Consider the following 12,614-nt stretch of genomic DNA (forward strand, 5'->3'; position numbering starts at 1 on the left):
CACGTGGCCCACTACAGCCACTATCACCCTCAGCGGCTTCACAGGCCACTCACAGCAGGGACACATCACAACCCCTGCCCCTGTACCCATCCAAATCGGAACCATTAACACAAAACACCCCGTAGTTTTAGTCGACCTGCCCCAAACAGCAGAACACATTTTGGGAATAGACTTTATGAATTCCCACCACCTATCTTTCGATCCAGTCAACCAGTGTGTCTGGAAGATGGCGAAATCCGCTAGCGCCCCCGCAACGCTCAACACTGGGGACTATATGAACAAAATTAGCGCAGTAGGTGAGTTTTGGTTCAACCCCACCACACTCAGCACGGACCGACAGGTTAGGGCAGTCCTGCAAAAAAACAGGGCAGCATTCGCGACCCACAAGCACGACAGTGGACGGGTGACTGGCTCCGTACAAATAACAGGACCGGACCCTAGACCCCAAAAGCAGTACGGATTCCCCCCAGAAGCAGAGGGAGAAATCCTAAAGGTTATAGAAAGCTTATTAGAGCAGGGCGTCCTAAAATCGGTAGCCTCAAATAATAATGCCCCGATTTGGCCAGTAAGGAAGCCCGACGGATCATGGCGCTTGACCATTGATTATCGGGAACTCAATAAAGTCACCCCCGCAGCAGCCCCCACCGTAGCAACAAGTCTCAAGACCATGCTCAAACAGGGACTCCATGCCCGATATTTCACGGTTTTGGACGTCAGTAATGGATTCTGGTCCATTCCATTGGCAAATGCGTGCCAGTATAAATTTGCCTTCACTTTCCGAGCGCGGCAATACACGTGGAAATGCCTGCCACAAGGCTTCCACAACACCCCCTCCATTTTCCACCAACAGCTGGCAAATGGACTAGCAAAATTTTCTCGCCCCAAGTGATGTTATCTGTGTATAACCCCAGCACATTTCTGTCTCCGAAATACTCGGGTCCATACTCCATTACGGATAAAGTAAGCCCATCGGTATATAAAATCAAATACCCAAATGGTAAGACAGCGTGGTTTCACATAAACCAGTTAAAGGCTTGTGGAGCCCAGTCAAACCACGGCCACCACATCATGCTTGACGCAGCAGACCACACCCCGCCCACAGCCAACGTAACCAGACCAACCCCCGCCACGTCCAGTCCCCGACTCTACCCCAAAAATCTACACCCCACCCCAGAATGCCACAGACTGCAGCAGAAGCGACAGCGACTGTGACTCGGACGATAGCCACAGCACGCCTCCCTACTATCCCCATGCAACCGGAGCCACACCCAGCGACTCCGATTTCGACTCCAGTGATCCCTTCATGATCACTTTCCTAAACAAACCACACCACCGACCACCGAACCACACGGACTTGCCCCCGACTCCACCCCCAACATCTACGTTCCGCCCCGAAACGCCCACAGACTGCAGCAGCAGAGACAGCGACTGTGACTCTGACAATAGCCACAGCACGCCTCCCTACTATCCCCATACAACCGGAGCCACACCCAGCGACTCCGATTTCGACTCCAGTGATCCCTTCATGATCACTTTCCTAAACAAACCACACCACCGACCACCGAACCACACGGACGACCCCGACTTTGTCCCCACACAACTCGACGAAACCCATTGGCACCGCGACAACTCCTATAGACTCGTCCGAAACGACGAAAGCAACCCCAACTCACACCACGCAGCCCTCTCAACATTCATTCACTCCAGAGTTTGGCACCCAGGAGAAGGGGATGACCTCGAGTCGGACCCCCAATCCGCCAACCCCTTTGCGACCCTGTTCGCAACAGAGAACTGAGGTTTCCACATGATGATTTAAAGGAGACACTTGGGAAACGTGTTGTCCTTCTTGATGGAACCTGCAGGATGTGTTATGTTGTTTGTATGTTTTGTTACAGTGTTGTTCGTCCGACAGGAGAATGTTTCTCACTGTCACACACCCATTCACCTGAAACTTTTGAGCTCTTTCCCACAGACACCCACCCAGACGCTTGTTCGGCGGTACCAACTTGTCCACAGATACCTGGTCAGCAGACCAGACGCTTGTTCAATGGAACTAGCTTATCTGCAGATACCTGGTCAACAGACCAGATGCTCGTTCAGAGAAACTAGCTTCTCGTCAGACGCCCGTTCTGATTCAAGGGTAGAATCACAGCAGCAACCCCACCATGATGACTACATTTTTGCCTGTTCTTGTCGGTTGCTCAGACAGTGGAGAATCGGCGTGAGACCCGCCCTGCCTGGGGACCCCCCCGCTGGTCAAACAAGCTCGGGTAGGGGAGATACGGCATTGGTAGCCATCCTACCCGGGGACTCCATCCAAATCTTATCCGTCGCGGCCCATACGCACCTCATTTGACATTTTCCTTTATTTTTTGTTGGCGACCTTTAGGTTGCTGCCATAGGCTATTTACATCCTAGAGCATTGGGATGGTAAATCAGCACTGGTCCTTCACTGGGAAGTGTGCCGTGTCCTAAAATTTGTTTTGAAAAAAAAAAAAATGAGGGAGTCACACATAGTGACCAATTATAAGAGTATAATTGGCCCCAAAAAGGACAGACACACTAACATACCGGATATTATACCAAGTTAGTTACAGATACTATGCTTGTTTTACAGAACTCCAGAAGCTCCAGGACCGGAGAAAACAGAGAACACAAAGAAAGACAAAGAAAGAGGACAGCCAGGACAGCCATGAGGACATCGTTTATCGTGCTCAAAATCTTCCTTTTGGACATTTGGTTGCGCGGGAACGCGGACCCCATTACTCCAAACCCCCCTGCCGTTAATGTTTCACTGCCCCGCAGTACCCAAAGCCCAGTCACCAGCGACACTGCATCTTCCTGGTGTGCCAGGTTCATAACCTGGTACTCCCTGTCCTACGTGATTGAAGCACTGTTAGCGTTGGCGATACTCTGCTGTGTAGTGCAGACTATGCGCCTCCGCAAATGGAGGAGAGCGTACCGCGCTCGAACCCCGGTATATCGGATCCGATCCCCTAAATTTGGGTATGACCAGACCCCCGATAAAACAATATTAAAAAAACATGCACTTGCGTTTTTCTGTAAATAAAAAAATATACAAAACCCCATTAACAAAAAATGTATGATCCTGAGCTTGCCTGCCAAGCCAGGAAAGAGTATATTGAATGTTATGATTGTTGTTGTATGTTTTAGAAAGATAGGATGATGCAATGCTTGATGAGTGTATTTAGGTAAAATTAGAGGTTCCAAGTTTTTATTTTGTAGATGCATGCCCCTGCCTGACATAGCGCCCTTAAGAATTGTTTAGGTAAAATTTTGTGCATAGCTAGGGTCAGAGTAGTGGCCATGTAGGAGGTGTCCCCCCACCCCGGTCAGGGAACGGAAAGGACAAAAATTTAGATGATCCTTCACGCTTCGCGTTAGGATCACAAGTTTCGCGTTAGGATCACAAGTAGGGAATGTAGCCACCTAAAATGGCTGATTCCCGATTAATTTGGCCAAAACCCGATATAAAATGGCTAACCGAAAAGGCTGATGGGAAAAGCAGCCAACAGGGCACAAACAGACAGCTGCAGACAGAATAGCGTATTCGGCTCTGGGGAAGTCGGCCCAGATCGATACCTGCGACCATTAGCAGCACATCAACCCAGACATCTGCAGTTTAATCGGCTATCCTCGGGAACAATTGCAACATATTAGCAATTGAATGCCGGGCCAGACCTCTTGGCGCCAGCAGTGGACGAGACAAAGACAGGTGAACGACCACCCCCCGATCAAGGAATCGCCCCATTATTGGAGCATATCGAACCCAGTGATTGGGAACAAGTCTAATCACTTGGGACTCAGGGTCAAGGTCCACCCCGAGAGGCAGGAAGCCCCTGGACCCTATAAAATTAGGGGCCAAGTTCAGATCGGCCCTTCTTTCCCTTCTTCTCCTGCTCGCAACCTTCGCAAGAACCATTGGCCAGCAACCGTAAGTTTGACTCCAGCGATCGCTACCCGATAGAGACTCCTAGCCATCGACCTGTATCAGCCTTTTGAATCCCGCAGGCCAGACCCAATTCGATAAGCCATTCGTTTCCCTGACCTGGTGGGCCATCCCCAAAAGTTAAGTATTGGCCAGTAGTGGTAGGTAGTGATATAGAAAGTAGGATTATTGTGTAGGTATTTATTGCTGTACATAATAAATGACCGTTGATTTCAATCTTACTAAGCGGTGTGCTGTCTTATTAATCATAACTCGAGCTTGAACCACGTGGCGGTATCCGAAAGATACCTGGCGACTCGTGAGCAACGGTGACATAATTAGAGCTAATAAAACTAAGGCTAATAAGAGCAACAAAACCAACCCCTTCAACAAGCATAACATCTGCTCATCCCCCCACTGCGCTTTTGTGAACTAGCTTGGTGACGCCCACCCATGGCGCCTGACATTCTCTCCTATTGTCCCCCCCCGACACACACATGCAAAAGAAAAACAATCCCAACACAATTGCCCGAAAAACCCCTCAAAAAACAAAGAAAAGATCAAACAGAAGATCCAACATCTAACATTCACACCTCCATCCCCCATCAGTGCAAATGTAAATTTTAACTCTCACAGCTCTGCAACAAGCCCCAGATCAATACAGAAGGCATTACAAATAACGTCCCAAAAACAAGAAACGTTTTTTTAACATGAGCGCTGCAGCAAAGTTCAAAGACCTCAGTCCGCCACCAGCCCTTTCCTTCGAACGAAGTCCATCCCTTCCTCAGGCAACTTAAAATAAAAATATTGCTCCTCGCACGTGACCCAAAGATGGGCCGGATACAACAGTCCAAACGTAACCTTTTTCTTAAAAGGGTCGACTTGATCTGGTTGAACACCGCTCTTCTCCTGGCCACCTCCGACTCAGATCCTGATAGATCCGCAGGATACTATTCTCCCATTTACAGCTCCAAGTCTGCCTGGCCCACCGTAAAATACGCTCTTTGTCCAAGTACCTGTGGAATCTCACCACCATTGCCCTCGGGGAGGTACCTCACACGCGGCTTCCTCGTGAGCGCTCTGAGTCCTGTCCACCTCCAAGGGTCGGGAGAACGTCCCATCCCCCAGTAACTTCTCGAACATGCCCGCTATGTACGCCCCTGCGTCTGTTCCTTCGGAGCCCTCCGGGAGACCAACGATTCTCAAGTTCTGCCGGCGGGACCTATTCTCTAGGTCCTCCACCTTCTCCAGGAGCCTTTTCTGCTGGTCTCTCAGCATCCTCACCTCCAACTCCACTGCTGTTTGATATTCCTCCTGCTCAGCCAGCGCCTTCTCCACTTTCTGGTTCGCTCGGTCATGAGCATCCAGTCTAAGTTCCAGCCCCGCAATCAATTCCTTAATCGGGTCCAAGCATTCCTGTTTCTGCTTGGCGAAGCCCTCCTGTATGAACTGCATCAGCTGCTCCGTCGACCGCTGGGTCGACAAGCCAGCACCCCGGTCGTCCGCTATGCTTTCTCCCGCTGCAGCTTCAGCCTAAGCCTTCTCTGTTCGCCTATTTCTTCCTTTGCAAGCACTTCTGGTCCGCCTCTCCATGCGCTGATGTAGGAATCCACTTCACAATTGCCTTCACCATCAATTTACCAAATCATGTCTGACAGAAAATCGGGGGGAAAGGTCCGACCCGAGCGGGAACCACCAAATGTGCGACCTACTCCTTCATAGCCGCCACTGGAAGTCCTGGCGTATACAGTTCTAACAATAAGGAAAATACAATTTGAAATGACTAGGCCTTTATCATTTTTTACTGTATTGTTATGGGCCAGGGTTTAGAGAGCCCCAAAGTGTATCATGGAGTTCACCTGACCCACAACTTTTAATAGATTGTGGTATGGGGAGCACACGACCCACTCTACAGGTGTGGTACAGCAGAAATCTAACAGTTTTTTAAAGCAAAGCAATGTTTATTCTATGAACTCAAGTTAATATTTTTAAAACATACAGTGACCATCTTAGCAACCATCAATTCAAATACAACCCCCAAAGAATACAACACTAAATAATCCTTAAACTTTCCTTTTAACATCCATATGACATTAAAAAAACCTTTTAACAGAAGCACGGCGGGTTTAAATTCACTACTGTGAACAGTTATCACTCTGACTTCACCAAATGATCGAGATAGTCTTTACATGGCAGAGAGAACAACATTACACCTTCTCTGGCTAACTGCAGCTCCAGCACTGAAACAAAACCAAAAACACACAGGCATGCCCAAGCTTTTCTCAAAGTGAAACTAAAAAGCAGAGCCAGAGCTCAGCTCCACCCACACTCTCACATCACTGCAGTAACTTTAGCAGACTACCATTTCTTAAAGTGACATTCTCATGACGGTATTGCTAAAAAGGTATCAAAGAAAGCTTTGACACTCAATTGTCTGTGTGCTATGCTTGCCATGTACAAATGTAATTTGAGCTCTAACCAGATAAAATATCGAAAGCATATGCTCAGGCCTTGAAAGTAAAATTAATTAATATATTAAAAGAAACGGTAAATCTAATAGTGGAAGCTTAGTTTTGTAAAAAGCCTTTTTGGGGGGCAAATTTCAGTTGCATTAACATTTTTCCTGAAGCATTTTCATTTGTGTGGAAGAAACACTAGTATGATAGGTCAGTGTGACATGCTCCATTTGGAGGCTCACTGGAAATGTTTATATTTCAATAAAATGTTCATAAATAGGACATGATTCAGCAATTCAAAAATAATGTGAGGACCTTTGAAAAACTTAATTTCAAAGGATGAGCAGCATGGTCAAAGGGATTGGGGAGGTGGGAATTTTTTCAGCACTTTAGTGAGCAAGAGAAAAATCTTTGGAGTTTACAGGATAAATGTGAAAACAGCTGGAGTGTTTAGAAACATGGTCCAACTGGACCATCCTGGTAGCTGCATGATACAATGGTGATGAAGTTATTGATCAATCATAGTCATCAATTTACAACGACTCCGATGTGGTGTGAGGCACTCTTAATGAGACTAGAGCTTAATGTATCAAAGTTCTAGCCTTTTTAATCGGTAATTTATGTTGCTCTGGTCTAACTTTTAAAGAATTAAACTTCTTTAACTGTTCCTTTGTTTATGTTGGTGTGATCTGTGTCTGAGTCAAAATTTGGGTTCAAGTCCCACTTCAGGACCTGAGCTCACAAGTCTAGATTGACACTGGTGCAATACTGAGGGAGTGCTGCATTGTTGGGAGGCCCTCTCAGGTGGATGTATAGGTCCCATGGCATTTCCCAAGAAGAGCAGGAGTGGTATTTCTTGTGGCCTTGCCAATATTTACTCAAGTCAACCACACAAAACAAATTCTGATTATCACCTTGATAAACTAAAAACAAGGTATTGCAGCTGCTGGAAATCTGAAATGAACACAATACTGGAAAAACTCAGTAGGTCTGGGAACATGAGAAACAGTTAACTGAGTTCTCTGAAGTAAGCCATATGGACACTTAACTGTTTCTCACTACACATGCTGCCAGACTTGGGTTTTTCCAGCGTTCTCTTATCACCTTGCTGTTGTGGGAGCTTGCTTGCACAGATTGGCTGTCATATTATAGAATCATAGAATCATAGAAGTTTACAGCATGGAAACAGGCCCTTCGGCCCAACCAGTCCATGCCGCCCAGTTTTTTACCATTAAGCTAGTCCCAGTTGCCCGCACTTGGCCCATAACCCTCTATACCCATCTTACCCATGTAACCATCTAAATGCTTTTTGAAAGACACAATTGTACCCGCTTCTGCTACTACCTCTGGCAGCCCATTCCAGACACTCACTACCCTCTGAGTGAAGAAATTGCCCCTCTGGGCCCTTCTGAATCTCTCCCCTCTCACCTTAAACCTATGCCCTCTAGTTTTAGACTCCCCTACCTTTGGGAAAAGATGTTGACTATCTACCTTATCTATGCCCCTCATTATTTTATAGACCTCTATAAGATCACCCCTAAGCCCCCTACGCTCCAGGGAAAAAAGTCCCAGTCTATCCAGCCTCTCCTTATAACTCAAACCATCAAGTCCCGGCAACATCCTAGTAAATCTTTTCTGCACTCTTTCTAGTTTAATAATATCCTTTCTATAATAGGGTGACCAGAACTGCACACAGTATTCCAAGTGTGGCCGTACCAATGTCTTGTACAACTTCAACAAGACGTCCCAACTCCTATATTCAATGTTCTGACCAATGAAACCAAGCATGCCGAATGCTTTCTTCACCACCCTATCCACCTGCGACTCCACCTTCAAGGAGCTATGAACCTGTACTCCTAGATCTCTTTGTTCTATAACTCTCCCCAACGCCATACCATTAACTGAGTAGGTCCTGGCCTGATTCGATCTGCCAAAATGCATCACCTCACATTTATCTAAATTAAACTCCATCTGCCATTCGTCGGCCCACTGGCCTAATTGATCAAGATCCCGTTGCAATCCTAGATAACCTTCTTCACTATCCACTGTGCCACCAATCTTGGTGTCATCTGCAAACTTACTAACCATGCCTCCTAAATTCTCATCCAAATCATTAATATAAATCACAAATAACAGTGGACCCAGCACCGATCCCTGAGGCACACCACTGGTCACAGGCCTCCAGTTTGAAAAACAACCCTCTACAACCACCCTCTGCCTTCTGTCGTCCAGCCAATTTTGAATCCAATTGGCAACCTCACCCTGGATCCCGTGAGCTTTAACCTTCTGCAACAACCTACCATGCGGTACCTTGTCAAAGGCTTTGCTAAAGTCCATGTAGACAACGTCTACTGCACTACCCTCATCTACCTTCTTGGTCACTCCCTCAAAAAACTCAATCAAATTTGTGAGACATGATTTTCCACGCACAAAGCCATGCTGACTGCCCCGAATCAGTCCTTGCCTCTCTAAATGCTTGTAGATGCTGTCTCTCAGAATACCTTCTAGCAACCTACCTACTACAGACGTTAGGCTCACCGGTCTGTAGTTCCCAGGCTTTTCCCTGCTGCCCTTCTTAAACAAGGGCACAACATTCGCCACTCTCCAATCTTCAGGCACCTCACCTGTGGCTGCCGATGATTCAAATATCTCGGTTAGGGGACCCGCAATTTCCTCCCTAGCCTCCCACAACATCCTGGGATACATTTCATCTGGTCCCGGGGATTTATCTACCTTGATGCGCTTTAAGACTTCCAGCACCTCCTCCTCTGTAATATGCACACTTCTCAAGACATCACTATTTATTTCCCTTAGTTTCCTAACATCCATGCCTTTCTCCACCGTGAATACCGATGAGAAATATTCATTCAGGATCTCACCCAACTCTTGTGGCTCTGCACATAGATGCCCTTGTTGATCCTTAAGAGGCCCTACTCTGTCCCTAGTTACTCTTTTCCCCTTTATGTATCTGTAGAATCTCTTTGGATTCTCCCTTGCATTATTTGCCAAAGCAATTTCATGTCCCCTTTTTGCCCTCCTGATTTCCCTCTTGTTTTCTTGCATTATAACTCTTCAAACAAAAAGGTACATAATTGGCTGTAAATTGCTTTGGGACACATTTTGGTTGTGAAAAGCACCATAAAAATGCAAGTCTTCCTTTCTATTGTGCCTGTGGGCAGCTCGTTTGAACAGTCCAATTACTAATTTTCTGGGCTCTTCCTTCATTGGAAACACTGGTGCCTTTGTACAAACAAATGTAAAGTCACATCACACATGACAAACGAGGCACGGGCAAGATGAGAAGTTTTTTTATTATAGCCAGTTAAAATTGATTCTGAAGTAAGTTTTGACATTTAATTTTTACTCACTTTGTCGGAGTCAGCATATTCAGCAATGATCAGAAATGTACAGAAAAATAAAGGCGAATTGTGCAGTATAGATGTGATGTGGAAATACTGTTATGTCACTGGACATAAATCAAAGTAATTTTATCTTTGAAGATTCAAGTATTACTTTTAAATATTTATTTCGGAGTTGCTTGCTTTTAATAACTGGAAACCCCATCAAAGAGCTGAAAAATCATTGAAATCTTTGGTACTTTTGCAAAAGAAAATTAAAGTAATTTTTTTTAAAAGGCAAATTTACACAGGTTAAAAGTTCTGATCCATTTTACTTGTTATAGTATCCAGGGTATCTAGAATTCTGATAACATCCCTATGGTAACAGGAGACAATTTACTCAATGCATTGAATATATTTGTGATCCTGGTCTGGGACAGGACTCCTCTCCACCATGGTAAAACCATCAGGACTGCTTTCCCTACATTTATAGCAGTGATATATTCCAAAATTACTTCACTGGCTGTGAAATGCAAGTCTTTTTGTCGGCATTATGCCAAACAATCCGAAGAGCTTTGTAATTTAAGGCATCTCTGGTTTGGGGGAAATCAAGATAAATTGTTAATCCACATTCTTGGTATGTACTGCTGAACACTGGTTTTTGCACTCCCTCTTGTGGGCACAGTGGATAAATACATGATTTAACTCATTCAAGGTTGGTATTTCTTATCAACTGTAGTGTAATTTTATGTTTTACTTTCGTTTAACTAAGATAAAAATAACTGTTTTGATTCAAGTAAGGTGACTGAAACATAACTGCCCATACACTCAAAGTACAGAGAACTTAAACCATGTTGTGTGATCATATTCTTCGCCAGGTCTCAACAGTGCATCTGGGAAATTCATCTGCAACATAAAACATTTGAAAGCATCAAATTAAAAATCTGACTCTCCGAAGCAGTAAATATTGTGCGCTGAAAACATTGTCCAGCCTACTCCCTGTTCAGTTTTCCACCCAACTCCATACACTTGCACTCATCAAACATTCTGCATGTTTGAATGCTTCTGAGAGGCCTTGCTAAGTCTTAATTTGCTAAATCATCTTCATTTTAGCAGCAGTGATTCTGCAGTATTACAGGAAGCATTGTGGTTTTCTTTTCAAGTTAGAGATAAATGGTCTATCAAATAGCTGGTTTCATGATCCAGATGGTAACTGGGGCACGGGCAGTTAACGAACTTTGTTCAAGCAGAATTCTTTTATGACAAAAAAATAAATAAACACAAAATATTAGTGATTTCTTTCCCTTCCTCCCTCCTAACCTTGTTGACCGCATCAGGCCAATTTTGGGTTTCCAGACAAAAAGCCGAATGCTTGGGGTACATGGCCCCTCCTTTGCCCTTCAGGCTCCCATCCAGAAAATTGGCTGTGTAGAACTGAACTCCTGGCTGTGTAGTCTCGATCTGCAGTAGCCGGCCACTTGGCTGATGGTAAACCCTGTAAAAATAATATGTTTTCACTGGAAATCTGTTTTTGAGAGTACTACAGATTTTTTCCCTAACTTTTCTCGCAAGTCTACATTCCACTCTTGGTTCAAGAGGGAGAAATGCTGCCAGGTTGCTCTAATCTGACCAACAGCAACTGAGACCCGAACATTATCCATTGATGGTACTTGTTATCTATGAATTGGCAATTCACCAACACAGGAATTGAACCTGCATTCCTCTATTCAGCTGCATGTCACATCAAAGTCACCACGCAACTCTGCTTTTATATTTCTATTATCTGCCCCAATTTATCTTGCTGGCTGATTTTGTTTCACAAATACCCTGGATTTAAGTCCCCTCCAAAGACTTCAACATAAAATCTAAGGCTGGCGCTTCAGTACAATGCTGAGGGAATGCCATACTGCCAGAGGTGTTGGTTTTCAGGGTAGATATTAAACTGAGCCCATGCCTATCTCCTTGGATGGACAACAACTTGCATCTACTTACAGAATCAAAACATCCCTAGTTCCACGGAAGCATAACTGAGACAGAATTTGACACTGAGGCAAAGGAAGGGACATGTTCAATGAGATAAGGAGGGTCTTTGGGGAGAATAAACAGGTGGTGTGGTTTAGCGACAGGGTGCAGGGCCTAGACAGCTGAAGATAAGGTCACCAACAACAGGCTGAAGGTAGTGGGGCAATACACAAGAGACTAATCGGAGGAATGCAGGTTCCCCAAAGGGTTGCAAGGTCTAGTTACAGAGATATGGCCAAGAGGGAATTTAAAAAAGGATGAGAATTTTAAAGCAGAGCTGTTGATACAGGTCAGCAAGTACTGGGAAAGGAGGCCACGTAGCAGAGTTTTGAATGAGCTTCAGATTATGTAGGAGCGATGAGCAACCCAAAGGAGAATGTCATAATAGTCAAGTTCTGAGGTACCAAACACACATTGAGGTTTCAGCAGCCAGCAGATGGGTTGAAAGAGTCTTACATAACACCAATATTGCCAACAGTCTGATTCAGCCTGAGACGATGGACAGGGAAGGGGATGGAATTGACGACTAGAGAATGGAGTTTAATTGCAAAAAATATTAGCTCATCCAATACCAGATGTAAGACAAGTAGCGGAGGGACCAAGACGGGTGATGATGACAGAGCTGGGGTTGCACGTACTTATAGAACCTGATCTGTTGACTTCCGGTTGCAGCGATGCGGAGCTAAGTCGCACATTTCGGCAGCTCCCGCTATAACGGACTTTTGGGCTCTCCAGAGGAGCCCCAACGGAACTTTTTTGATTTAATCCCGTGTGGGAAGGTGAAGTAAGGTCCCCCCCCCATACGTTGTATGCCGGAAATTAGCGGTGGAGCGTTGGAGAAAGAGGCTC

General features: G+C 45.4%; 1 protein-coding gene across 3 annotated transcripts in view; it reads right to left on the reverse strand.

Moving 5' to 3' along the window:
* Positions 1–9,698: 9,698 nt before the first annotated feature.
* galm (galactose mutarotase) overlaps positions 9,699–12,614 on the reverse strand; it is a 97,368-nt gene continuing 94,452 nt past the window's right edge. For 2 of the 3 annotated variants that reach the window (XM_072504351.1, XM_072504335.1), the window contains 2 exons: positions 11,064–11,238; positions 9,699–10,649 (listed from right to left, as the gene is read on the reverse strand). In XM_072504351.1, the coding sequence (XP_072360452.1) occupies positions 10,572–10,649; positions 11,064–11,238 (253 nt within the window). In that variant the 3' untranslated portion in view covers positions 9,699–10,571. Of the gene's footprint in view, positions 10,650–11,063; positions 11,261–12,614 lie in introns of all 3 variants that reach the window. The other variant, XM_072504344.1, reaches the window with a different exon arrangement.

This window comes from Scyliorhinus torazame, chromosome 1 (assembly GCF_047496885.1).
Source record: "Scyliorhinus torazame isolate Kashiwa2021f chromosome 1, sScyTor2.1, whole genome shotgun sequence".
In the NCBI taxonomy this organism is placed as follows: Eukaryota; Metazoa; Chordata; class Chondrichthyes; order Carcharhiniformes; family Scyliorhinidae; genus Scyliorhinus; species Scyliorhinus torazame.